The sequence below is a fragment of the Vulpes vulpes genome, chromosome 4 (assembly GCF_048418805.1).
Source record: "Vulpes vulpes isolate BD-2025 chromosome 4, VulVul3, whole genome shotgun sequence".
NCBI classification, from domain to species: domain Eukaryota; kingdom Metazoa; phylum Chordata; class Mammalia; order Carnivora; family Canidae; genus Vulpes; species Vulpes vulpes.
The window spans coordinates 102078125-102105737 of record NC_132783.1 but is presented as its reverse complement, the minus strand read 5'-3'; the positions used below and the strand labels follow the sequence as shown (position 1 = coordinate 102105737).

The 27613-nt window shown below is 45.3% G+C and overlaps 1 protein-coding gene across 6 annotated transcripts in view; it reads left to right on the top strand.

Moving 5' to 3' along the window:
• WWC1 (WW and C2 domain containing 1) overlaps positions 1-26844 on the top strand; it is a 150642-nt gene extending 123798 nt beyond the window's left edge. For 2 of the 6 annotated variants that reach the window (XM_072756690.1, XM_026007481.2), the window contains exons 16-23: positions 3259-3411; positions 5184-5275; positions 12010-12124; positions 13301-13465; positions 18792-18884; positions 22433-22666; positions 24938-25059; positions 26030-26844. In XM_072756690.1, coding sequence (XP_072612791.1) covers positions 3259-3411; positions 5184-5275; positions 12010-12124; positions 13301-13465; positions 18792-18884; positions 22433-22666; positions 24938-25059; positions 26030-26096 — 1041 coding nt within the window. In that variant the 3' untranslated portion in view covers positions 26097-26844. Of the gene's footprint in view, positions 1-3258; positions 3412-5183; positions 5276-12009; positions 12125-13300; positions 13466-18791; positions 18885-22414; positions 22685-24937; positions 25060-26029 lie in introns of all 6 variants that reach the window. The other 4 variants (XM_072756689.1, XM_026007472.2, XM_026007474.2 and 1 more) reach the window with 3 other exon arrangements.
• Positions 26845-27613: the final 769 nt, after the last annotated feature.

The window sequence follows — 27613 nt, the reverse complement described above, 5'->3', positions numbered from 1 at the left end:
GTCCCTGCCCTTGCACCCAATACTACCACCTACCCTATATAGCTAACCACTTTGATTAGTGTTATCTTTATCTTTCCATTATTTCTCATTGCACATATGTTCATGCGATAATGTTCACTCTCCCTTGCACCTCAAATATGTTGCAAAATATATGTATGTATCTAGAGAGAATATATATATTCTTATCCCTCTTTCCATTTCTTTTTTTTTTAAGATTTTTTTATTCATTTGAGAAAGAGAGCAGATCGGGGGGGAGGGTCAGAGGGAGAAGGAGAAGCAGGCTCTCCACCTACCAGGGAACCTGACATGAGGCTCCATCCCAGGACCCTGGGACCACCACAGAAGCCAAAGGCAGACACTTAACTGACTGAGCCACCCAGGTGCCTTTTCCATTTCTTATACAAAATGTAGGGATCCCTGGGTGGCGCAGCGGTTTGGCGCCTGCCTTTGGCCCAGGGCGCGATACTGGAGACCCGGGATCGAATCCCACGTCGGGCTCCCGGTGCATGGAGCCTGCTTCTCCCTCTGCCTGTGTCTCTGCCTCTCTCTCTCTCTCTGTATGACTATCATAAATAAATAATAAAAAAAAATTAAAAAAAAAAAAACAAAAAACAAAAAAAAAACAAAATGTAGCGTACTGCATATTCCATTCTGCACTGTTGTGGTTTTTTTTCCCTTAACAAAACAGCCTGAAAATATCTCCACATCAGCATCTAGAGATCTTCCTCATTTTTTGTACATAGCTATATAATATCCCATTGTGTAAAGATATTATAGTTTATTCCTTCAGTCCCCTGTTGCCAGAGCTTTGACCTGTTCACAATCTTCTTCCTAGACACTGGTCTTAGTGATGATTTTTTGGATCTGACTCCAAAAGCACAGGCAACAAGAGCAAAAATAAGTAAGATTACATCAAACTAAAAAGCTTCTGCACAGCAGAGCAAGTCAACAAATGAAAAGGCATCCTACCAAATAAGAGAAAATATTTGCAAGTCATATATCTGATAAAGGGTTAATATCCAAAATGTAGAAAGAACTCCTATAATTCCATAGTAAAAAAGCAAACAATCCAACTTAAAAATGTGCAGAGGATCTAAATAGTCATTTTTCCTAAGAAGACATACAGAAGGCCAACTGGTACAATAAAATGATGCTCAACATCACTAATCAGGGAAATGCAAATCAAATCTACCTCATACTTCTTAGAATGGCTATTATCAAAGAGATAAGAAATAGCAGATGTTTGCAAGGATATGGAAAAAAGAAAATCCTTGCGCACTGTTGATGGGCTGCTATGGAAAACAATATGCAGATTCCTCAAAAAATTAAAAATGGAATTACGATATGATCTACCGGTCTCACAACTGATCAATATCAAGATCAATATCCAAGATCTTAAAGAGATACTTGTCCACCATGTTCAAAACAGCCTTTTTTCATAATAGTCAAGAGACAAAGGCAACCCAAATGTGTGCCAGTAGATAAATGGATTTAAAAATGTGCTCTCTGATGCACCTGGGTCACTCAGGTAAGTGTCCCATCTCTTGGTTTTGGCTCAGGTCATGATCTCGGAGTTATGAGATCGAGCCCCACGTGTGGAGCCTGGTTAAGATTCTCTCCTTCTGGGATGCCTGGGTGGCTCAAAAGTTGGGTACCTCCCTTCAGCCCAGGGCATGATCCTGGAGTCTTGGGATTAAGTCTCATATCGGGCTTCCTGCATGGAGCCTGCTTCTCCCTCTGCCTGTGTCTCTGCCTCTCTCTGTGTGTGTCTCTCATAAATAAATAAATAAAATCTTAAAAAAAAAAAAAAAAAAGATTCTCTCCCTCTGCCCTCCGACTCACTTATGCATGCTCTCTCTCTCTAAAAAAAAAAAAAAAAAAAAAAAAAAAAAATGATCTCTGTGTATGATGGAATATTATTCAGCCTTAAAAAGGAAAGCAGTCCTGTCACATGTTGTACACAAATGAACCTTAAGAATGTTATGTTAAGTGAAATAAGCCAGTCACAAAAAGACAAATACTGGGTGATTCCACTTATGTGAGTTTTCAGAAGTAGTCAAATTCATAGAAACAAAAAGTAAAGTGGTAACTAAGGACCAGGGAAAAAGAAAAGGGAAGTTGCTCAATGGATATAGAGTTCCAGATTTGCAAGATGAAAAAGTGCTGGAGGTCTGTTTCATAACAATGTAAATAATAACTCTATTGAACTAGATACTTAAAAGTAAGATGGCAAAGTTCATGTGACAACATGGATAAACCTTGAAAACATTATATTAAGTGAAATAAGCCAGAGAGAGAAAAACAATACCGTATGATCTCACTTCCACATGAAATCTAAAAAAACAAATTCATAGAAACAAAAAACAGATTTGTCATTACCTGGGGTGGAGAGAGGTAGGAGAAATGGGTGAAGGGAGTCACAAGGTACAAATTTCCAGTTATAAGGGAAATAAGTTCTAGCCATGTAATGTAATACGGAGACCATAGTTAACAACACTGTATTGCATATTTAAAAGTTGTTAGGAGAGTAGATCTTAAAGCTCTCATGGTAAGAAAAAAATTGTAGGGCAGCACAGGTGGCTCAGCAGTTTAGAGCCTGCCTTCAGCCTGGGGCGTGATCCTGGAGACCCTGGATCAAGTCCCACATCAGGCTCCCTGCATGGAGCCTGCTTCTCCCTCTGCCTGTGTCTCTGTCTCTCTCTCTCTGTGTCTCTCATGAATAAATACATAAAATCTTTTTTAAAAAATTGTAACCATAAGATGACGAATGTTAACTAAACTTGCCGTGGTGATCATTTAACAATAAATACTATACCAACTCTTTATTTATTTTTTAAGTAAGCTCTACACCCAACCTGAGGCTTGAACTCATGACTCTCAGATCAAGAGTTGCATGCTCTACTAACTGAGCCAGCCTGGCACCCTGCAAAATCCTTATATCGTACATCTTAAACTAGTACAACGTTACATGTCAGTTATATTTCAGTAAAACTTGGGGACAGGATGGTAAATTTTGTTTTTTATCATAATAAAAAAATACATGCAATAGGTGTTCAATAAAGATTTGGTGTATGAGTAAACCAATGAATAAGTTAGTGAATGAGTGAGTTATTGGAAATGATTAACAACTAACCCTTTCCTCTTCGCGGAAGCTCCTATACCCTCTGGGGATAGTTTTCCTACTTTTCCCAGGAGCCAAATTCCCCAGAATACCTTGTCAGTCTGGCTTATACTCTTGCCTTTTCCCATCCTCAACAGGGAGGTGCCCAGATAAGCCTGGCTGAGGTCTGTCGGTCTGGGGAGAGGTCGACTCGCTGGTACAACCTCCTAAGCTACAAATACTTGAAGAAACAGAGCAGGGAGACCAAACCAATGGGAGCCAAGGTCCCCACCCCAGGGCCTGAAAGCACGGTGAGCAGGGTCTTGGGTTGGCCCCACCCTTCTATGTCTGCAGCAGCTGGATGGATGGCAGGGAAAGCCTCTCCCAGAATTGGAGAGGGCTGGGCATCAGAGGTGGGGGGAGCAGCAAAGGGTATTGGAACAGAGAGGGAGAGGAGGGTAGGATAGGAGAGGCCTCTGCGAAGGGGCAGGCTGCCCCCCATCTGCAACTTTGCCCCTTCCACATCTGTGCTCTCTCCCCTTCTGCACTTTGCTTGACATAATATAACTCACCTGACAGAAACCTTAATTTATGTGTTTTTTTTTTTTTAATGAAGTGGAGAAGAAAGGAGGAACCTATGGAAGAAAGAAATGTAACCTTTATTGAGATGCTGCTATTTGCATAGTGGTCAGTAGGAAAGACTTGCTCTAAAAGGCAGCAGAAAGTCACAAGGAGGACAGTCAGAAGACTGGGTATTTGTTGGGTGACGGGTCAGTCATTTCACTTCTGTGAGCCTCTATTTTTTTCATGTCTAATCTGAGTCTCGGGGGGTCATTAGGAAGATTTGAAGGAGAACATGTAAAGAAGAGTCAGTACGTGGTTACTTTGTATAGTCATTGCCCAGAATTTCAATAGAGGGGAGAGGCTTGGTGGTACAGGTGAGGATAAGGGTAAGGATTAAATCTGTTTCCTCCTCCCTACTCCCACCTACTTTTTCATCATCCTCATCATTTTCTGCACTTTCTTTTGTGTCAGGCACTGTCCTGCTTATCATATGCCATTTACCAAGACTCAAAAAGGTTACCTAAGGACATCCAATTAGCAACACACAAAGCTAGGTCTCCCTCACTCCAAAAAGGAGTCAGTGAGCTGGCAAAGGTCTTGAAAACATCCTCTGTTTTCTAGAGCTTGTCCTTGGGTAAGTGATGTGAACCCTAGGCACATTAGTTTCTTTGTTCCCATTTCTCAAGGGAATAAATCATAAGGACTACCTATCAGAATAGTTGTTAAGATAAAATAAGATGCTACACATAAGCTATCTATCAGGGCCTGACGTATTCCAGGCCTTTGATTGGTTTTTGTTCCCTCTTCACCAAAAGATTTCAAGGATTTTCCAGGCTTGGGCCCACAGTACCAGGGTATTTGCAAATTGTGCTCAGAAAACTACAAGATCAGTTTTTGCTTTACTATTATCTGCCATTTACTGAGTGCTAATTATGTGCTCAGTGTTCTTCTTTATACCTTATATATATATTCTTATTTAATTTTCATAACAACCCTTTGTAGTAGTTATTAGAAACTACTGTAGAGGAAACCGAGTCTCGGAGAGGTTAATTTCTTCAAGTCACACAGGCTTCCTCACTGTAGACACCATTCGGTATAGATGTTCTTCCTCCAGAAAGTCTTCCCTGAATGCAACCTCCAAGCTGACTTTGCCATTGTTCCTTTATTCCTAAACATCACATTGTTTTGTTATTGACAGTTCATGTGATGGTCTCCCCAACTACACCATAATCTCTTTACAGCCAGAGATCTTATTAATTCTGCCTCACTCAACTACTAAATTTGACTGTCTTCCAAAAGTCTGTCCATGCGTATAGGGGTTATTCTCAGAACTGCCAGTTAGATGAACTAAGTGCTGTATTTCCAGTTTATAAGTGACCTGGGGGCAAGAGGCTTACTCACTCTGGTCTTCAGTTTTACTCTCAGTTCATGGGGAGTGTCACACTCTAAGCTCTGATTCTTGCCAGGTAAGGTGGCCCTGGTGGTATGCAGATGAACCCCTGGGCCTTTGTCTCCACAGGATGCTGTATCTGCTCTGTTGGAACAGACAGCAGTGGAGCTGGAGAAGAGGCAGGAGGAAAGAAGCAACTCACAGACGCTGGAGGACAGCTGGTAAGCAAGGGTTCCCTTGGGCCCTCAGGAACTGATCTGGCTTGGACCTGGACACAGGAATGAGGTGCCCAAACTCCAGGGCAACCAATAGAAGTGTTTCCCGGGGAAAACAGAACCTCTCTCCATATGGGTTTTCTACAGGTGACAAGGCAATACAATTGACCCTTGAACAATGTAGGGACTAGGGGCACCAAGCCACCACACAGAAAACACACATATAACTTTTGACTTACCCAAAACTTAACTACTAAGAGTCTACTGTTGACCAGAAGTCTTAACCAATAACATAAAATCTATTTATACATACTTTTTATATGTTTGATATACTGTATTCTTACAACAAAGTAAGCTAGAAAAAAAAGTTGAGAAAATACATGTACAGCACCGTAGGATATTTATCAAAAAAAAATCCACATATGAGTGGACCTGTGTGGTTCCAAGATCAACTGTACGTAGCCTGGTATGATGGTTCCCAGAATTTCTTCCCAATTTGTCATTTTGTGATCTATAAATCACTCGTGCTATTTCACATATTAGTGTCTGCATTGACTCACTGATGTTTACTTTGGTTAAAAAAAAAAGTTTCCTATTACTGTAAGTGGAAAGTAAGTATAATCTGCCATAAATTGAAGATGTTTCAGTAAGGAATTGCATTTCACTACTAGTAACAGAGAGGATAAATAATCAGCTCAAATAAGATAGTTTATTTCTTTGTTACTTAAAAAGAAGAATGGGAAGAAGCAACAAATGTTGCTGGGAACCCAGGCTCCTCCTCTCCTTCCTCTTCGCTCTGCTTACTAGGCGACTGCCATCACGGAGGCAGCTTTATAGCTCAGAATGGCTGCCCAATCACCAGCCATCAGGCAGCCATCAGAAAAGAGTAAAGACAAAAGATATGCCTGTATGCCTTTTAACCAAAAGTCCTACCCAGCAATTTCTGCTTGATTCTCCCTGGCCAGGCTTAGGCATTTGATCTTTGATCTATCTAACTGCAAGGAAGGCTGGGAAATGATATCTGTTAAGTTGGGTACAAAAATCAGGGTTCTATTACCAAGGAAGAGAGTGGAGGTGGATACTGGGTGGGCCATGAGCAAGTCTGCCTCAGAAGGCAACTGGAAAATTAATGAAAATACAACAAATATATTAAAACCTACCTAGACCTATTGCTTGCTAAGGCTCTAGGCCTGATGTCTTCTGTCGTTTTATAACAGGAATATTAGTCAGTATTTCAGCAATATTAAAGACATGCCACTGCCAGAGAGACTTCTCCTTGTGTCCAAAGAAGAACTGCAGACAGCTTTCTCTCTGTTTGCTTCAATGCTTCTTAGTCTCTTTTATCCCAAAAAAAAGAGGTCTCATCACCCATTTAGGAAACAGTGGTATAGACCAGAGTTCACACCTTAGCTTCATCATTTTTTGTGTCACCTTTGGCAAAGCATTTTTAACTTTTTCTTGCAGTATGACACACTTAAATAAAATTTGCCCTAAGCACACATCTCAGTGAATTTTCAGAAGCCAAAGTATCCATGTAACCTGCATCCAAATCAAGAAGCAAATCATAAGCAGCTCTCTAGGAGCCCGCTCTGGGCTTCCTCCTGGTCCCTGCCCTCCACCCCAGGGGCAGCTGCTGTCATGCACATCATTCTAACCTGTCTAACCTTATCTGAGCCTCATCTGGAAAAGCAGGATATCACACCGACTTCATGGACTCATTGCAGAGGGAAAGCCACTGTAATGAAAGTTGAGCAGAAAGCTCATAGTGGACACTCAGTAGACGGTAGAAATTATCATTTGGAAAATGAGAAGGAACCATGCCAACTACCAGCTAGGAAGGCAGAAGGCAAATCCCATCTCAGAAATGACCACAGCCTGTGAATTTGCCATTTGGGAGGAAGTAGGGTCCGGCTTAAGTGCACATGCTCTGAATTCAGACAGCTAGGGATTTGGAGTCTTGCTCAGCCAGCTTCCTGTGGGATCCTAGGTCTGGGTGAGGCCGGAGCATCAGTGAGTTTTAAAAGCTCCCCGGATGATCCTAATGTACAGCTAGGGCTGAAGACCATGTCTCTAAACCTCCATTTCCGCCTCCATGAAACACAGATTTGATGAGTGGCCACAACACTTGGGGTATTTTGTAGACTCGATAGAATTATGCACGATAGCACTTAGCACGGACTGTGTCCCACAAGAAGCACTTAGTAACTCTTCTATATTATTCTATTACAGCCCCCAGTTATACATTTAGTCCCAGAAAGGGTCTTTCCATAATATCTTTTATTCCAGGGGTCAGAAAATGTTTTCTGGAAAGGGCCAAATAGCTCATAAATGTCTGTTTTGTGAGCCATGTGGATTCTGTGCATCTATTCATCTCTACAGTTGTGGTGTGAAAGGAGCCCTCGATGACATATGCACCAACATCATGTCTCTGCCATTGAAACTTCACTAATGGATGCTGAAATTTGAATTTCATTTAATTTGCCCATGTCATGAAATATCATTCTTTTTTTGCTATTTTTTTCAGCCATTTAAAAATGAAAAACAAAAAGAAAGAAAGAAAGAAAGAAAGAAAGAAAGAAAGAAAGAAAGAAAGAAAGACCACTCATAGCTTCGGCTGTCCAAAATAGGCAGCAGGCTGGATTTGCCCACAACCTCACCCCTCTTTTACTCTTCTTTTTTACTATTTTATTTCTCCATGTGTTAAAGGGTAGGGCAAGGTTCCTGAATTTTTGTATGTTAATTCGTTTGTTTTAGGGGTCTCTCTCAATTGTGTCATTTTCTCCTTTTCCCTCTTTCTCCCTCCCTGTGTCCCTATCTTTCCTGTCTCTCCTCTTCCTTTCCATCCCTTCCCACTTCGCCTTTCTTTCTCCCTCCCTCTCTCGCCTCTCCCTCTCTCTTCCTCTCTGTGGCACACTGCTGCTGGGCTAGGGTGGGCTATGCAAAGGTCTGATGCCGGAAACAGGCCCAGGACCTGTCGTCCAAAACCCTGGCACAAGATCAGTGGTTTCTGCCAAATTCCAAGCTTGTGGTGAGACTTTTCAAGCCATCCCCTAGCAACTGCCTTCTGTTCTTTCTCCCTTTGTGGCTCCCTCTCTCCCCACCCCTGCCATTCAAACTTCCCTAGACACTGACTTACAAAGAGGACCGGGAATCCTAGAGCTGCTGTACTGGAGTAAATCCATCCGCAGCCCCCCTACCCCCAGACTGGAGGCTTCTTTTGGTGTTGGAATGTTAACTAGCTTTGCTGCGCCTGCTCCCCTCTGGAGTCGTGTGCAGAGGTCCCCCAAAGACTGACCCTCCCTTCTAATTTCCTCTCCGTCTCTCTCAGCACCCAAGGGCCAGCATGCCATAGTCACTCCCTCCTTTTATTTGCTTAGGTTTCTTTAGTGCATATAATCACAAGCCTGGATTATTTTAAGACCCACAAGTGAACCAAAATTCTAAGAGTATTAGAAAATAGACTATAATTGCAGATAATGCTAGGGTGAAAGTCCTGTGTTTGCCTCCTTGGGAACTTGTGTGTGTTTGTCCAGGGCAGAGGTTGAGAAATGGCATTGCTGGGTCCCAGGGCATTTGTGCTTTATATTTTAATAGGCATTGCAGAATAGTTCTCAAATAAGATTGAACTAGTAAATGCACCCCCCCAGCAGTCATTAAGAGTACCCTTAAGCCTACAACCTCTCTGACGCTCAGTATACTCTATCTAGAGTACTTAATCAAGAATACATACATGTTTCATCTTAGCAGATACTGCTAAACTGATTTCAGAGTGTAAATTGGCTGCTCTGATATACACTCCCTGCAGGGAAATGCCTATTTCCCATGCCTTCACCAGCACTTATTTGCCACTCTAATGAGTAAAAAGGTGTTGTCTACTATAATCATTTTCCTCCTGACAATTGAGATTTTTTTTCCTTTCTGGAAATATTTACATCAGACACATGGTCAAAAAGAAAAGACTTCCCTCATGGTTAAGCACCGAGTGGAGTTGGACAGCCTGTATTGGTAACCTGGCTGCACCACTTAGTGGTCTGTGATGCCGGACAAGGCCTATCAACTTTCTGATCCTCAGCTTTCCAATCTATACAATGGAAACAATAATTGCCTTCAGTGTTGTTGTAAGGCCTTAGCATAGCACATGGTGCTTGTTAAGCCTCCAATAAATGCCGATTGATGTGGCATCTGTCAGATTCTCAGGGAGGTGCTTATTGTGTGTTCTCATGTTGAGTGACCCTTTTCTGAGTAGATCAAGAAGCTGTGGGGGCAAAAGAAGAAAGTAAGGAGGGTCCATTAGCACCAGTCCCCATCTAAGAGCAGGGGAGGTTTTAGTCATGGGGCTGGAGCTGGTGATCCAAGGTCTTTCCTCCCCATCAGGAAAAGCCCAAGGGAGGTTTTATGTTTGTCCAGAGTCTCACTGAGCCACCTAAGGGGATGTCAGATTCTTTTGGCTGGAATTCCTTCCGCTCAGTATGGCAACACTGTCTCCTGCTGATCAGATGCCTGGCAGTTCTGTATGTCTTTGAGAAGATGGGACTAAAGATAAATTAGTAATTAACAAATGCAGTCCATTTGTCACAACAACTCCTCCCAACCCTGGAGTCTGAAGGGAAATAATAATTATGAAAAGTGTCACCAAAAATAAACTCTCTTCAACAAACGGTTCCGGAAAACCATTGGATATCCATATAGGAAAAAATAATCTCTGAGCACCATGTACAAAAAGTAATCTTAAATGGATCATACAGTGAAACATAAGTGGTAAAACTATAAACCTACTAAAAGAAAACATAGAAATTCTTTGCAGCTTTGGGGTAGGCAGAGATTTCTTAGGTAAGACAAAACAGCACAAACCATAAAAGAAAAAAAATGATAGATTGGACTTTATCACAATCAAAAGCTTCTGTTCTTTGGAAGACACTATTTAGAAAATGAAAAGACAAGCCACAGACTTGGAGCAAATATGTGCAAAGGATTCATATCCAGAAGATGTGATGAAATCTGACATCTCAATAATAAAATGACAACCCAGTTTTTAAACAGGCTAAATATTCTAACAGACACTTTGCAAAAGAAAATATATCAATGGTCAGTAAATACAGGAAAGTGCAAATTAAAACCACAATGAGATACAAATATGCCCCCAGCAGGATGACCAAATTTGAAAGTCTGATAGTACCAAGTATAGATGAGGAACTGGAATTCACATATTACTGGTGGAAATGGCAAATGGCAAAACCACCTTGAAAAACATTTGTCAGTTTCCTTTTTTTTTTTTTTTTTTAAGATTTTATTTAGTTATTTGGGAGAGAGCAAGCTAGAGAGAGAACATGAACCAGGGAGTAGAGGGAAAAGAGACACAGGAAGAGGGAGTAGCAGGTTCTCCACTGAGTGAAGAGCAGGTGCTTAACCAGTTGAGCCCCCTAGGTGCCCCAGTTTGTCAGTTTCTTAAAAGGATGAAACCATACTTACCATAGGACCCTGCTTTGCTCCTAGGTGTATATCTGTTATGGTCTGAATTGTACTCCCCCACTCACCCAAATTTATATACTGAAGCTGTGACCCTCATAAACAGAATGTGACTGTAGAGATAGGCCCTTTAAAGAGATGAGTAAGTTAACATGAGGCCATAAAAATTTGGGTGAGTCCTAATCTGATATGACTGGTATCTCTGTAAAAGGAAGGATGTGCACACAGAGGGAAGACCTTTTGAGGGCACAGCAAAAAGGTGGGCACATGCAAGCCACAGAAAGGCCTCAGAGGAAACCAAATCTGCCCACATCGTGATCTTGGATGTTTAACCTCTAGAACCATGAGAAGGACATTTCTGTCTGTTAAGCCACCCAGTCCATGGTATTGTGTGCTACAGCAGCCCCAGCAGACTAACACAATATCCAAGAGAAGTGAAAACTTGTATCTACATAGATTTATAGGTGAATGGCTATAAGAAGCTTTATTCATAAGTGCTGAGAAATGGAAGCCATTCAAATGTTCATCACCAGGGGTGCCTGGGTGGCTTAGTCAGTTAAGCACCTGCCTTCAGCTCAGGTCATGATCCCAGAGTCCTGGGATTGAGCCCCACATCGGGCTCCCTGCTCAGCGTGGAGTCTGATTCTCCCTCTCCTCTGCCTCTTCCCCTACTTGTGCTCTCTCATTGTCTCTGTCAAATAAATAAAATCTGTAAAAAAAAAAAAAAAAAAAAAAAAAAAGTACATCACCAGATAGATGAATAACTATATGAATTGTAATATACCCAATCCATTGGGAATGCCACTCAGCAATTAAAAGGGTCGATACAGGCACCAACATAGTTGAATCTTAAAAACTTTAGACAGAGAGAATGAAGCCAGAGACAAAAGACCACATACTGTCTGATTCCATGTATATGAAATGCTAGAAAACTCAGATTCAATCTGTAGTGATTGATCAGTGGTAGGCTGAGGGTAAGAAAAGGTTAAATAGGCAAAGGTACAAGAAACCTTCGGGGATAATGGAATGTTCTGTACCTCAAGTGTGGTAGTTACATGGAGGAGTATATTGGTTGGGAATACATTGGTGGAAACTCATGAAACTATACAATGAAAATGCATTGTGTTGTATGTCAGTTATACCTCACTTTTGTTTGTTTAAATGTGTCCTCAGTGGTGAAGAGGCTTGGAAGCCCTGCCCTGGGTACATTTAAAAGCAAGTGAGCAGATCAGAGTGGTCTCTGGACAGGTAACCAAAGCTCTTTGTCATCACAGGAGGTACGAGGAGACCAGCGAGAATGAAGTGGCAGTGGAGGAGGAGGAGGAAGGAGAGGAGGATGTCTTCGCTGAGAAAGCCTCACCTGATAGGGACGAGTGCCCAGCGTTAAAGGTAGGCACCTCCAGGGAGACCGGAAGAGCCATCTTGAGGAAGTAGCCCTCGGTGCCTGAGTCATTCCACAAAGGCTCCTCTAGCATCAGGGGACAGGTCCTTGGAATAGGGTGACCTGCAGAAGGTTCTATAGAAGTGTCCCTGCCTGTAGTTCAGGTCATCTTAGTGACAGTAAACAAGGAGAGGCTGGCTCTCCCCTCTTCTGTCCTGCCCTCTGCAGCTCCCCTGTTTCTCTAGACCTCAAGCTTTGTAGCCAGATGGGTCTGGGTTCAGATGCTGGCTCTGCCACTCCCTCGCTGTATAGTCTTAGGCAAGTGACTTCATCCCTCTCCAGCCTTCATTTCCTCATCTCTAAAATGGATACAATAATGCCAACCTTGTAGGCAGGTTCTAAAGTTTCAGAGGAATGTATTTCTTTGTTTGGATCTGCCCAAAGTACAATAGGAAAAAGGAGTCCAGTCAAGTTCCCCTCACCACCTCCTTCCCTGCTGCACTAGGGTTACACACTATAACCAGACTCACTCTCCATAGAGATCCCTCTTTTTTGCACTGGCAGGAAATAGAGCACCCCATTGTATGCAAGCAGGGCAGCCAGGGGTAGAGCTGCAGGTTGTGCACTGCACAAAGGTACCTGGCCAAGAGCAGCTAGAGAAGAACCTAGGGCCACCTTCCAACTGCTCCACACCAAGAGGAAAGTCTTTTTGCAGTCTCTCCAGCCTAAAGGGGTGCCTTTTGCAAAATTACACAAAGGCACTGTGTAGGCTAACAGGGCCTGCATTTAGGCATTCTTGTTTGTTTGTCTGTTGCTGGCGATGACTATAAAAAGACAGTATGAAAACCTGAAAAGGGCTAAGATTTGCTGATTGCCTCCATAATTCCAGAAAAGCATCTGCAGTTCTTAGCTGCAGCGCTAGAGGCCTTGGGTATGGCTTTGTTAAAATGCACAGACGTCTTGAGGGTATGAAGTCCAGGACATCCATCCATATACTGTTCATGTGAGCTTGTTTGGGGACTGAATATGGTCCAACCTTGGGTGCTGTCCTGGCTGGCAGGGCCAGGGCCTAGGAAGCCCCCAGCTGTATCTGTGAGTCAAAGGCCAGATGATGGGAGTGGGGAGCAGCTGGAGACTGTGCCCCATGAGTCTTGGTGGCCTCAGAGCTCTGACTTCTTTTTCAGGTGGACAAAGAGACCAACACAGAGACCCCGGCCCCATCTCCCACAGTGGTGCGGCCCAAGGACCGACGGGTAGGCACACCATCCCCAGGGCCCTTTCTTCGAGGGAGCACCATCATCCGCTCTAAGACTTTCTCCCCAGGACCCCAAAGCCAGTATGTGTGCCGGGTAAGCAAATGCATGGTACTGCCCTCTTCCCAGAACACCTGCCTCCTGAGTAGTAGCGAGAGCCTGCAGGCTCACAGGGTTCTGGGTGCAAATTCTGATTACTCTTACTTTGTCTGCTATCCTCAGATGAGTTAACGCGTCACTGCATGTGGAGTTAGTACACCACAAAGGATCGTTTTAGGGATTAAATTAGATAAAGCATGGGGAAAGCTTGGTAACCAGTACCAGGCCAATGTTTTTGTTTTTTTTTTAATTCCAACCAACTCTCCTCTCCTTCTTATTCATACCCTGCCCTTCCCTTCTACACAACCACTTGGCTGAGATCAGATGGACCCCTCACTGTCCCTGAGCAGGCATTTCTTCCCCACTTCCAGGGTGATCCTGGCGTACAGCCTGAGGTTGCAAAAAAACAACATACCTGTACTATTATGCCACAGGTTGGCTGGTTGGTTTTAATTGAACCTGCTGGTAACATTGAAAACCTAGGGAAGGCCATTAAAAATAAAATAAAAATGAAGAGATTTCATGTAAAATTCTAGTTTCTCTTGAAAAAGAGAAACTGCCTGCCATCATGGGCTACACATTCTCTCATGGCAGCAATTATCTGGAGCTAAGCAATGGCAACAGCCACCCTTAGATGATTGGCGAGAAGGGGCTTTCAAGTTCACCCTGGCCACCTGGCCCTCTTGAGCTATTTTGGTTGCTGGCCTTCTCTAATAGGCTGCCCTGGAGTTTAGAAGTCCTATGGTAGGCTTTTGCTCCCTCATGCCATTCCCTGAGTATCCATCTCATTAGTCTACCCCTTCCTAGGCCAGGCTCCTTCTTTCATTCTACTATAAATGGCGGTCTGAGCACTTAACCACATCTGAGGGGTTCCCAACCTTCCTCAGACATGGCACAAGTATGACACATGCACACCTCACCTGAGTCCTGGGCTCAGGTGATGTGTCAACATCCTTCCTGACCCTCTGCCATAGAGAACCAGCAAACATTAGCTAGAAGCATAGACAGAACCTTCCTTGTCTAATATTCCGAGAAGTCATCACAGAAGGAGAAGCCCAGGCAACCCAGCCTACGTCATCAACCTGCCATCTATTGTAATTTGGGAGGGAGAGGGGATTTCAGGGCCATTTTCAATATCTGATATTCAGTATCCAAGACAAAGATTATAAGATTGAGTAGAGAAGCTAATTTTTTCATGATATGGCAGTGTCACTAATTTACTAGCTACTTACCCGTTACTCCCTCACAAAAACATTCCCCTGGTCCCTCCCAGAAATAACATAAACCCTTCCCTTCTGTGTCAAGCCTCTAGCTAATCATTTGAGCTTGTAAGCATTTGCATGTTGGCTGCATATCTTGGGAAAAGTACAGAGTTTCCTAAAGTCACCGAATGTAATTTTGATGTTAGGGAATTCCTGAATCACAGGTGAAGAATCCTGCAATTAAGCCAGCTCACAGGTGAAGAAGAGAAAAATCCAACTCATGTTGCAAATGTGAATAATTTGAAGGATTTAGAAAAGCCTTTAGGCTAATGGTTGAAGCCCTCTGGTCTGAGCAAAATTACCATTTTTATGACTGTGCAGTGGAATTCAAACACAAACTAAAGAATATCACTTGTCAGAAAAATCACACAAAAAGAAATTAGTGTTTGATTCATTCTTTTTCATCAGAATTAGACTGCAGTTGTAATTTTGTCAAATGGAAGACAAAAGATATAACTTTGGAAAAGCATTTCCCCTTCCCAACTAAAGACTCAAAGTTTTTTCCCCTTTACTTACTAGAAATTCTGATCCGCTGTTTAGGTGGACTCACTTTAAGTGGCCCTTTCGCAGGATTGGCATCTTTGAATCACCAGGAGCTCTGATCCTATTCATTAAGCGTCTGTAACACACCTAGCACTATAGGGGGCCCTTCCCATATTCTATTATCTGGACCAGTTTCCAACCCTGCAAGGCTGCAAAGGAAGAAATCCCCATCACATGCAACAGGCAGAAAGGGCCTTTCTTATAACAAAGCCAAAGTGACATAAAGTGCAGAAGCAGTTACCATTCATCCTTATGGAAAATTTTTTAGCATTCCCAGACCTAAAACATAACCTCTCATGGTTTTCTGATGCCTTAGGACACATTTCACTAAAAGATGTGCAGCATAAACCGGGATAAAGCACAGATGTTCATAGACACAGTTCAAAACTATGGGAGCTTGGTGCTGAGATGCTCAGCATAGTTCTGAGGAAGGAGCTTGGTGGGGCCCCGTCATACTTGGTCCACCGCTGCCTCCGTAAGGGCTCACTGCAAAGCAAACACCGCGTGTTGTTTTAGCTTTTGTGTTTTTCATAAAAGTGAAAATCCTCTTCACATTTCTTTCAGCCAGCAAAAACAGATACTAACATAGGTCTTTTGTAAAAGCAAACTAATGTAACATGAACTTTCAAAAAAGTAGGGGTACCTACATTTTTCCTTTCTTGCTTTCTGACCGTCCCACTTCAGCTCAAGGTTATCTCTTTCTTGTAAAATCTTTCAAAAGGCTGCAAGAAGAGGCCAGTGGGTACAATACCCTTAATATTATCCTGTCATTTCCCATAAAACTCTGTCAGCATGCTGTCTGGTAACAATGTAGCCTTCCATTTTGAACCCACAAAATGAGTATTGACAAATTCTGTACAGGAAATTTTGGGTCTGTGCCCCACCCTACCTCCAGCACACAGCCAGCTCCCTGTTTTCCAGTCTGGGACTTGGGGCACTCCACTTCCTGGCATCAAGTCCTATGCCAGTCAGGTTCTTAATAGAAGCAACAGAAATAGATTGTGAGCAATATATGCAGGAAAGAGTTTTTTTTTTTTTTTGAAAAGAAACTAAGTAGCTGACATATTCATTGGAAGACTTGGAAGGCTGTAGAACCAGCCTCGGAATCAGATGGGAAGAGACCAGAACACAGCCAGAATCATCCCACAAAATCATTTAGGTGAGGATAATACCAGTGCTGCTGCCCAACTGGGCCCAGCTGGTCCCACTGCTGCCACTGGGGTTCAACATTGATACATCCCCAGAGGCTCCTGCCCCTGCAGGAGGCCAGAGCAGCTCTGCTTGCTTCTGCTGCCACCACTCCTTATCTGCCTGAGATGCTAAGAGACATGGCATGCTCATGGAGCAAAAGCACCTGGGCTGGTTAAATCTGAGAGGCCCAGTAACAGAGCATTGGGTCCAGCTGACCAGGTTGTGATTCAAAAGCCTGGGGCAGTTGCATCCACTGGACAGCTTAAGGATCAGGTGCCTTGATGAGTATTTCCAGCCTAATCCTGTGCCTGCTTGTAGCCACAAACGAGGCTGGGAAAGGTAGACTCCGGCACTTCCAGTTTCCTTAATGGAAAGTGGGCTTTGTCTCCCACCGTGAGGTCTAAGTTGGGGATTTCAGCACTCACAGGATGAAGTGTCACATGCTCATCAGCAACCTTTCCCCACCAAAAAAAAAAAAAAAAAAAGCCCATGTTTTCTGTATCATCTAATCTCAGAAACAACCCTGCAAGACAAAGTGTGTTTACCCCATTTCATAGATGTGGAAATTGAGTCTCAGAAAGTCAGAACACTTGGCTGTAGGTCACACAGTTTATTAGGTGCAAAACCAGGAGTCTGACTCCAGAGCCCACAGCCTTTCTATCACTCGGAGCCACCGCCTAAAGGGCTCCCTTTGCCTTCCCCAGGCTACTTAAGACTTGTCTATTCTGCTGGCCTGATGCCACCCTTCTCCATACCAAGTGTCCTCTGCTGGCCGTCTCCCTTCCTTGACAGGCTTCAGCACAGCCTGTGTCATCTGGTTAGTTTCCCATGATTGGGCCCCGCCCTGAACTTGAAGTCTGAGAGCATAGGAACAATGTATGACCCTCCCTCCAGCTCTCCACACTGCCTGGGTATATGACACCTACATAGTCAGCAGCAATGCTGTCACATGTGTTGGTCAGCTCACCCTTACCTGATGGACACAGTCCTTCCAAAATTCTCCTTCCCGAGCTACCTGCCTGGGACAGTCGGTCATTTTACCTCTTTGTTCCTGGTTTCCCTAGCTATTAGGTGGAAGTAATAACAGAGCAACAATATTCTCTCCCCTGCTGGAGATTAAATGCAGCAAAACATCCCTACATTAGGAAAAGTTAAGTTTAAAGATCTAATGTGGCTATTATCCCTCTTCTGTAACATCATTGTTGACTCCTGAACAACTACAGCTTAAGGATCAGGTGCCTTGATGAGTATTTCCAGTCAGTGGGACATATAGTCTGCTCCTTTGGATTGGAACAATGTGGTATAAAGCCCCCTCCCGGGATGCTATCCAGCCAGTGAGTTTGTAAGAGTCCACCCCCATCAAGATGGTCCACCCCCCACCACGTGCACATCAGCTCCATCTCTGAGCCCTCCGTGCACCCCCAGGGGGCCAGAAGAGGATGCCCGAACATAGACTGACCAGACCTTAAACTCTTGTCCAGATGCTTATCAGCCTTGTGGTTTATAAAAGCTTCTTAATCTCCGTGGGCCTCCATTCCCTCCATTAGGACTGTTGGAGGATTAAATGTAACTGTCCTTAAGGCACATAGCACACACATCGTTATCATTGTTTCTGTTACTCTCGTCCTGGTTCCGATGAGGACTCTGCCTCCTGCAGTAGCTTTTGTCACTTACGTCCCTGGGGTTGCCATGTCCATCAACCTTGTGGAACTATTGATAGCATTATTACTAATAATTATCAATAACCGCAAAAGTCACAGTACAGACAGCTTCTCAAGAGACACCTGAGAAGTGCGCAGACCCCTGCCAGAACGAGCAGGCTCTGTTGCCTCAGCCTGAGGCAACAGAGTGATCCCACCACCAACAGAAGTGATCCCACCACCTTGCAAATGTGACCCAGAAAAGAAGCCCCTGTCCTGCATATCCTCTCTCTCCAATCCTCCTCTGTCAGGGGCATTCTCAGCAGGAAAGCATGATCTCAGTAGCCCTCTGCAGAAAGTACAGCTAACCTAAGTGATTGAAGGGATTCTGAGGAAGGGATTGCTAATAGAGCCTCTCTGCTCATCTTATACATTGCATACATGTGTATCTTGACAGTGGCTCCATTTGAGCTATAAAAGCAGGCTTCTGTGGGTGACAGGGAAGGGCCAGTGCAAACAGGACTTGCGGTGGTAGGTCAGGAGGGCATTAGAGCCTGGAGCCACACTATCTGCTGTCAGCCCCACTGTGCTGCTGACCACATGGAAACCCCACCATCCTTCTGGCCCCAGGGTGCCTTCCAGATGTACCCTAGTCCCAAGTAACTTCCCAGGACTTTTCTCCTGCAGCTGAACCGAAGTGACAGTGACAGTTCCACGCTGTCCAAGAAGCCACCTTTTGTTCGAAACTCCCTGGAGCGGCGCAGTGTCCGGATGAAGCGGGTAAGACAGTCACCTCAAAGCTATTCAGATGTCTGCTTCATCATCATTTCCCCAAGCATATCCCCCAGTGTCTGACCATTTTTTCTCAGCCACTGGTTTGAAGAAAGTTGCTTTGGCAAGCATGATGGTGTTTATGAACTGTAAGGCCTATGTAGGTACTGGGAAAGGTGCCAAAGGGTAAATGTAACATGATGATGATGAGTCGATCAGACCTGAAATCAAAGTCACTAAGGACTAACCAACTCAAGGTGTCATGGTCACTGATGGAAGCCTGCCTCTCATGCAACTCTGCTCAGCATGTCATCCCGCTGACTGAGCAAAGGTTCTGACAGCCCTCCCTGCTGGCAGAGAGGACCAGGTATCTCCAAGCTGTGACCAGAAATAGGGAAGTGCAAATGGGCTTCTCTCAGTCCAGCTGGAAAAGCACTAGGAAGAGACCACCAGCTGCCTTTGCAGAGAAATCTCACCTTGCCTTATGGAGACTTGGCTCAGAGACCAGGGCAGGACAGTGTCAGGCAAAGGACTGACTCCTGGTCTGCACTTTGGTACAAGTCAGAGCTGCAGGAGATGCAAAAGGGCCCTTCCCACTCTGGGCTTTGAGCATAGACAGACTTTACAGCAGTTCTGGTGAGTTTGCTGTGGGTGACAGGGAAGGGCCAGTGCAAACAGGACTTGCGGTGGTAGGTCAGGAGGGCATTAGAGCCTGGAGCCACACTATCTGCTGTCAGCCCCACTGTGCTGCTGACCACATGGAAACCCCACCATCCTTCTAGCCCCAGGGGTGCCTTCCAGATGTACCCTAGTCCCAAGTAACTTCCCAGGACTTTTCTCCTGCAGCTGAACCAAAGTGACAGTGACAGTTCTACGCTGTCCAAGAAGCCACCAGGCAAAGGACTGACTGAATGTCAGGAAGAAACAGGCATTAGAATGTCAGAAAGACCTGTAGAGAGAACAAAACAAAAAGAGTGGGCAGGGAGGCAGTGCCAACAGCCCCAAGCAGGGGAAGGCTCCTCCATACTTCCTACAGACCTGCTGCTATCAGGACGAGGTCCTTTGTCTGTCTCCACTGTGCCCCCCCGCCAAAAGTCTCCAGACCTAGAGAGCCACAGGGAAGGCAAGAGTGTTGGCTGCAGGGGAATACAGCCATGGCCTCAGGTGACAGGGATGGCCAACTGCCTGCCTGGAGTCCCCTCCTACACCTTTATCTACTGTAGCTGGTGCTGCAGAGTCCCTGGAGCACCAAGTCTTCTGGGGGCTGGGAGGCTTACTGACGATGCACATTTCCCAGGCCACACTCCCAGGCACTGGGGTGGGGTCCTGGAAACCGCATTTTAGTAAGCTCCCTGGAGAATTCTAGAGCCGGTGTTCCAGGGATCCACTCCTGGAGAAATGCCCCTGGAAGCTCCTGCTTGCTCTCCCTGCATTGCCTACAGCTCCCTATCAAGACAGGCCTACACAGTTCCCCCTCTTCACCTCTTCCTCCCCTTACCCAAGAGGAAAACCTACTGAGAGGGCCTTTGATTGATAGATCTGAGCCCACATTTCCTTCAGGTGCTAACTGTGATCTGAGACATGGGAGAGTCCTGAGGCTGGGCCAGAGCCCTTGGGCACTACAGTCCTTCTATTCGGTGCCTGAACTTTGTCTCTGTCTTCAGCCTGTCCAGGCAAGTTTCCAGGACTGGGAATCATCAGTCAGAACAAAACAAAAGAACCTTCGTTTGTTACTCTGAGAACTTGAGTCACACAGATCACTCAGCTGGATTTCCTGACCCTGCTCATTTATGGGCACAGGCTAGACAGTGGTCTCCCCCTAGCAGTTCTGCACTGAGCTGCTTCATCGCCCCAGAAGTATGCTTGCCAGCCTTACCTGAGGGCAGCTCTCATAGTAATGTTTTATGTATCATTTCTCAACTCTGTCAGCCGTCATGTTTGTTTTCTGTTGCTGCAATAATAAATCACAGCTAACGTAACAGCTTAAAATAATACAAATTCATTACCTTATAGTTTGCACTGGTCAGGAGTTCAGGCACAGTTTAGCTGAATCCTCTGCTGGGGGTCTCACCAGGCTCACATCCAGGTGTTGACTGCATCCTCACCTGAAAGTTTGAGTAGGTAAAGATTCACTTCCAGGCTCCCTTGGGACATTGGCAGCATCCCTTGTCTTGTGTTTTCTTGCTAGCTGCAGGCCTGCAGGTCAGGGTCTGCTCACACACCCAGAGGTCGTTCTCAGGTCCTTGCCATGTGGCCCTTTCCACAATATATTGTTAGTCTGAGGCCAGCAGGAGATCTGTTTCCAAGGATGGCCCAGTTCACCTTTGTGGGGCTCACTGGATTGGGGTCAGGCCCACCTAGGAATATCTCCCCTTTGAGTAACTCAGAGTCAACGGATCAGTTACTTAATCATGAGAGTGTTATCCCATGGTATTCAAAGCACCCTCCCCCCCCCCAAAAAAAAAAGCACTGAAGAGGAGGGCATTCCACAGGCATGTATATCAATGTGTATTAGGGGTGGGAAACTTGGGCCCAACTTAGAATTCTGTCTCCCTCAGTTATGTAATTATTTTGTAATCATTACTATTTCTTGATAGGAGAAGGAAAGTAAGTGGTTGCATTACTCAGGATCTTTAATATAAAGATAACTGAAGAATGCATATATAGCTTGAAAGTGCAAGAGGGAATTTACTGGTTCATTTAATGGAAAACCCCAGGATTTTGGACTACCTTCAGGCATGAATTGATCCTTCATCGAGATAATTCCTCAAGCCTCAGTCCTCCTCTCATGGCACTGTCCCCCCAGATAGCTTAATTCCTAAAAAGGGTCACCACATATAGTGGGAAAGATGGCTCTGATCAGTTCCAAGTCTATATCTTGCTGATCTCACAACTTCTGTGTAAAGACTTTTTTCCAAGGTGCTCAGCAAAAGTTCCAAAATTGAAGGTTATTGGCTGGGCTTAGACAACATACTCACCCCTGAAGTGGTCACTGAGGTTCTGACTGTCCAAGTTCAGTTCACATCCCTGTCCCTGAAATCCCATGTGAACCATTGTGGGTTGAGCATGCAGGAGGAGTGGATCCCCAAGGGAAGCTATGGGCTCTGTTTACCGTCAGACCAGGGAAGCGGGCGCTGGACATGCAGAAACAGCAGATGTCCATGAAGTCTCCTTTCTGGGGGGCACAGACCTGCACTGAGGAAACAACTTCAGGATAATGACAAGAACCCATTAACCGAGTGTAAATGTTGAGGTCACTGAAAGCAGGGAAATGGGGCAGTGTGGGGAGTGAGTGAGGGGGTTCTGGAGCCAACTGCCTGGGTGGAATCTCAGACTTACCACCCAGCACCCTGCCTGGGGCATAAAATTGCTCAATGAACAGAAGCTGAGGACATGGGAGAAATCGGGATAGGCCCTGGGGGTGGGTGAGCCCCATTTTTGAAGAAGAAGCCTGCCGATGAACAAAGGAGGGTATTTGAGGTTCAGGGGGGTGGATTGTTGGGGCTCACGGAACCCAGCCCTCTAATAATCAGCCAAAGCTGTCCCTCCCCCCGCAGCCTTCGTTGGTCAAATCCCTGCGCGCCGAGCGCCTGATCCGCACGTCGCTGGACCTCGAGCTGGACCTGCAGGCGACCAGGACCTGGCACAGCCAGCTGACTCAGGAGATCTCGGTGCTGAAGGAGCTCAAGGAGCAGCTTGAACAAGCCAAGAGCCACGGCGAGAAGGAGTTGCCGCAGTGGTTGCGTGAGGATGAGCGCTTCCGCCTGCTGCTGAGGATGCTGGAGAAGCGGGTGAGAGCCACGCAAGAGGCAAGGGAGGCGGCTTGCTCTGCCCTGAGGGACTGCCCAGTGCTGCAGGGGAGGGAGGCCAGAGCTTTGAAGAGGTGCTACAGTCCTGTGACCCACTAAGAGTGTTCCCAGGGCCCCTCACTCCCATCATCAAAACGATCCAGGAATCCCTTTGCCCAGTAAACTTTATTAACTCTTGACCTGGCTGCCGGACCCTTCTGCATTTCCATATTTATGTGTGCAAGGCCTTATCATTCACACTTTTATTCGTCAAACATTGGGTACCAAATCTGCGCTTGGGCACACACTTGAATAGAGTAGATACAGAACACTGATCTGCCCCAGTGTCGGCCCATGTGATCCTACAGAGTAGCTCTCTCTAAAGATCAAGTTCGTACATGGAGGAAGTCCCTCATGCTGGAGATTTCCCAAAGGCTACTGCTCTGGGCCACCACCTAGAAGGGAGGAGGGCAGTCCTCCTCAGCAGCACAGGAGGACTCTCTGGGTCAGGGTGCTCCAAAGCAGGAGCAGCTTCAGATCTTTCATGGCTCTGGGCTTTATCTCATCTGTGGCTAGTAGATAGTGGGCACAACTTCATGGGGTATGCAAAGCTGGCAGTTTCTAAATGGATAAAAAAAAAGTCTGCTTGTTTGAACCACATTTAAAGCAATTGGATGCCTTAAAAATTTGCCTTTGGCACCAGTGAGCTGACAGGTCCCAGCCTGTCATGAAGACGTAACAACACAGGGTCAATACACAGAAGCCATCTTCAACTCATTTATATAATATCTGCCACTCCTGGACTGTCACCCATGCAGAATGACCTTTGCTGGTTTCCTCTGCGTACAGCCAGACAATGCACCTTGCAGAGGGTACCGGCCTGGGTTATTTTTTTGGGAGAGCCTTTAGCCGAAGCCCCAGCTCTCGGTGCCAGTGATAATGCCTGAGAGTAGGAAAGTGGTGGTGGGCTTCTGGGGTCTGGACTAGCTGAGGGGCTTCAAATTGACTCTGGTAATTCAAAAGTTCCTGCAATGTTTATTTCTTTCTAATTTAATATTTATACCCTGTATACTTATAATAGGTAATGCCTTTAAAGAAAAAAAAGAAAAAGAAAAAGAAAGGGGGTGCCTTGGTAACTCAGTTGGTTAAGCATCTGCCTTCAGCTCAGGTCATAATCCCAGGATCCTGGGATCGATTCTCACATCGGGCTCCTTGCTCATCAAGGAGCCTGCTTCTCCTTCTATCTGCTGCTCCCCTTGCTTGTGTGCTCACTCGCTCGCTCTCACTCTGACAAATAAATAAAATCTTTTAAAAAAGGAAGGAAGGAAGGAAGGAAGGAAGGAAGGAAGGAAGGAAGGAAGGAAGGAAGGAAGGAAGGAAGGAAAAGAAAAAAAAAAACCTGACCTCTCAAATAGCAAAAGAATAATACATCGTGACTGTCTGATAATGGCCTACTAAATAACCATTTAAATGATGGCTTCATTGGGGCACCTGGGTGGCTCAGTCGGTTAAGTGGCTGATTCTTGATTTCAGCTTGGGTTGTGATCTCAGGGGCCTGGAATTGAGCCCCACATCAGGCTCCATGCTCAATGGGGATTCAGCTTGGGGATTCTCTCCTCTCCCCACCTCTCTCTCTCTCTCTCAAATAAATAGGTAAGTCTTAAAAAAAAAAAAAAAATATGGCTTCACTGACCAAAATTCCATCTTCATGCAATTAAGTTTCAAGTTATGTGATACATGGATATTTTAGGGCTTTTTGTGGTTTGTTCTCAAAAGCACTTACATAGGTTTGCATTAGGAGGAAGGGATACAGCATATCTAAAGCCCTTGAACACAATTGCATGATTGGAATTGTGTTTCCAACACTTCTTAGTTGTTTGACATCATCAAAGAAATGTCTTAACACGCCTGAGCCTCAGTTTCCTCCTCTATAATACAGAAGTAATTATAAAATGTACCTTTCTAGGTGGCCCTGGGGCTTAGAAAGGTAACACACATTTCACTAGGCAGCCCTCATCTCCTTACACATAGGTATTCAGTTCCCTGGCCCCAAAAGCCTGTCCACCCTGACATGTGATGGGGTCACATCTTCTCACCATTCTAAACAGAGGACCCAGCAGTGGAAAGGGAGTGAGCATGCCTGTTCTGTGACCCTCAGACCTTTTGACTACACTAGACTCCTCATGTGTGCTAGAAAGCTGTCCTTAGCTGTCCCTTTCTAGGGGCCCTGAGGACTCCGTAGCACCTCACAGCCCTGCTTGCTTTGCCCTGCAGATGGACCGAGCAGAGCACAAGGGTGAGCTTCAGACAGACAAGATGATGCGGGCAGCCGCCAAGGATGTGCACAGGCTTCGAGGCCAGAGCTGTAAGGAGCCCCCAGAAGTGCAGTCTTTCAGGTAAGCAGTGGGCACCTGGCCAGCCCGCCTTCCCCTTTCACATGCAGCCGACCCAGCCTCAGTCTCACCAGCCCTGGCCCATGCTCCCTCCGCTAGCAGAGCACCAGCCCTCCTCGGAACAGATGCGTGCCCTCTGCCCAGCCGCCCCAGGCGGTCTGTGAGCGCCACAGTGCTTTCCCTCAGCTGTCCTTATCAATCCCCGCACAACTCGAGCTAATTTGTTAGATCCTCTTGTTTAACGAATGAGCCACCTGCTCCGGCCTTCCCTCTGAGTGTTTCCATCACCCGTAATTATGGAGGACTGGCTGAATGATAAATAAGCCTGGGGTGCTTGCTGGGCCTCCCTGACTCTGCCTGCTGCCTGCCAGGATCTCAGGGAAGTGCTTTCTTGCCTGGATCCAGGCATGTCATAGGAGGGCCCCGAATGCCCTTTGGCTAGGACCTCCCATTCACAGCATTTAGACTCATGATACCGTCCTAGATAAGGCACTCATGGTTGTGTATGTGCTTTAAAAAAAAAAAAAAGAAAAGAAAAACTTCCTGGAATAGAAATATTTAAAATATGCTGTCATTTGTGTAACTGTATTGGGACATCTCTTAATTTTTAACCAATGGGGAGTCTAAAATAAACAAAATGAGCCCCACCTGTGGCCCAAGGGCCCTTTTAAACTCAGGCCCTTGATTTGAACTGAAGGTGGCTAGTCCTGCTAATGTCCCTAAACTAGTGGTTCTGAACCAGGGATGATTTGGGCACTGGGGGGACCTTTGGCGATGCCTGGGGACGTTTTTGGTTGTCACAACTGGAAGGAAGGGGGGGGGGTACTACTGGCACTGAGTAGCTGGAGGTGGGAGATTCTGCTAAACATCCTACAATGTGCAGGACAGCCCCCACCACAAAGAACGGTCCTGCCCATAATATCTATACAGTGAGGTTGAAAACCCTGCTCTAAAGGTCTGGCCTCTCTTGCAGGGAGAAGATGGCATTTTTTACCCAGCCTCGAATGAATATCCCGACCCTCTCTGCCGACGATGTCTAATCGCCAGAAAAGTATTTACTTTGTTCCACTGACCACGCTGTGAACATAGACTGTGGCTAAAGTTATTTATGTGGTGTTATATGAAGGTACTGAGTCATGAGTCCTCTAGCGCTCTTGTCGGTTTGAAGATGAACAGATTTTTTTTTTTTTTTTTTAGTTTGGGTTCTATTATTATTAAAAAAATAAAAAATAAAAAAATAAAAACAACAAAAACCAGCATTAAAATGACAAGATTGTATAGTTTGTATATTTAGGAATGTATTTTTGAGAAAGAAAATTTAAATGAACTCAAGCAGTGTTAAGTTGCTGCTCTTCTTAAAATTGTTTAGATTTTTTTTTTTTTTTTTTTTTTTTTTGTACAGCTCTACCTTCTAGAGGTTTCACTGCAATAAGAAGTAATGTTTCAGGGACGGTGATCCTAAAAGGACGTCCCCTGCAGGTGTCAACAGCACAGCTGATCTTTCCTACTTAACACATTTTGTACAATATTTAAAAAAAAATGCCTGGAACCATTTGGAGGGTTCTGAGGTACATTTGCGAGTCTTGATGAGCTGTGGTGTGTTTTGATGTGGCCGCCTGACGTGGAATGGGCAGCACGGAGCAGGCTGAGCAGCCCAGCCCGTGCTGGCGACAGGCCTGCCCACTCCGGTCCCGGATGCCCAGTGAAGCCACTGAAGTGAGTGAGGGAGGGCTGTGGAGAACTCCTTTCGGTTTTATCTCCATCAATAAAGTGGCCTTTCTGAACGAACTTTCACTCTCTCTTTTTCTCTCCCACCCCTCACTTCATCTGTGTCTCCCCCATTTTTTACCTGTCCCTTTCTAACCATTTCCTCTCCACCTGTCTACAGGCCAGGGGATGGTTTTTCCCTTACAGGCACCACCACTCATTCACTCATTGGATTCAAAGCCCTGCTCAGGGGTGCCTGGGTGTCTCAGTGGTTGAGCACCTGTCTGCCTTTAGCTCAGGGTTTTGGGATTGTGTCCCACATCGGGCCCCCTGCGGGGAGCCTGCTTCTCCCTCTGCCTATGTCTCTGCCTCTCTCTGTGTCTCTCATGAATATATTAAAAAAAAAAAAAAAAAAAACACTGCTCAGCTAGGGCTGTTGCAGATAATGGGAAATCAGCCTTTAACAAACAAGTAGCCAGGTCCCTTCCTCCTTGCTTTTTCTGACACTATCCTGTGCAGCTTTCCTCAAGGTACACCATACCACCAACCACATCAGAATCGCTTCACACAGCTTGTAAAATACAGATTCCTAAACCCCTCCCCAGACCCTCTGAGCCACCCTTTCTCACCTGGGATGAGCCCAAAGACCTGCTTTTATCCGTGTTCCCACTGGAAATAATATGCACACCAAAGTTTGAGGGACCTACTAGTGTAATGCAAAGGAAGCTCAGGCAAAGACAGGGGCAAAATGGTGAGGCCCTGCAGCCTAGGAGAGAGTCACAAAGGGCACACTAATATGCATGGCCCTCTCCAGGCCACTGAGGACCATTGCAGGAGGGGGTGATGGAGA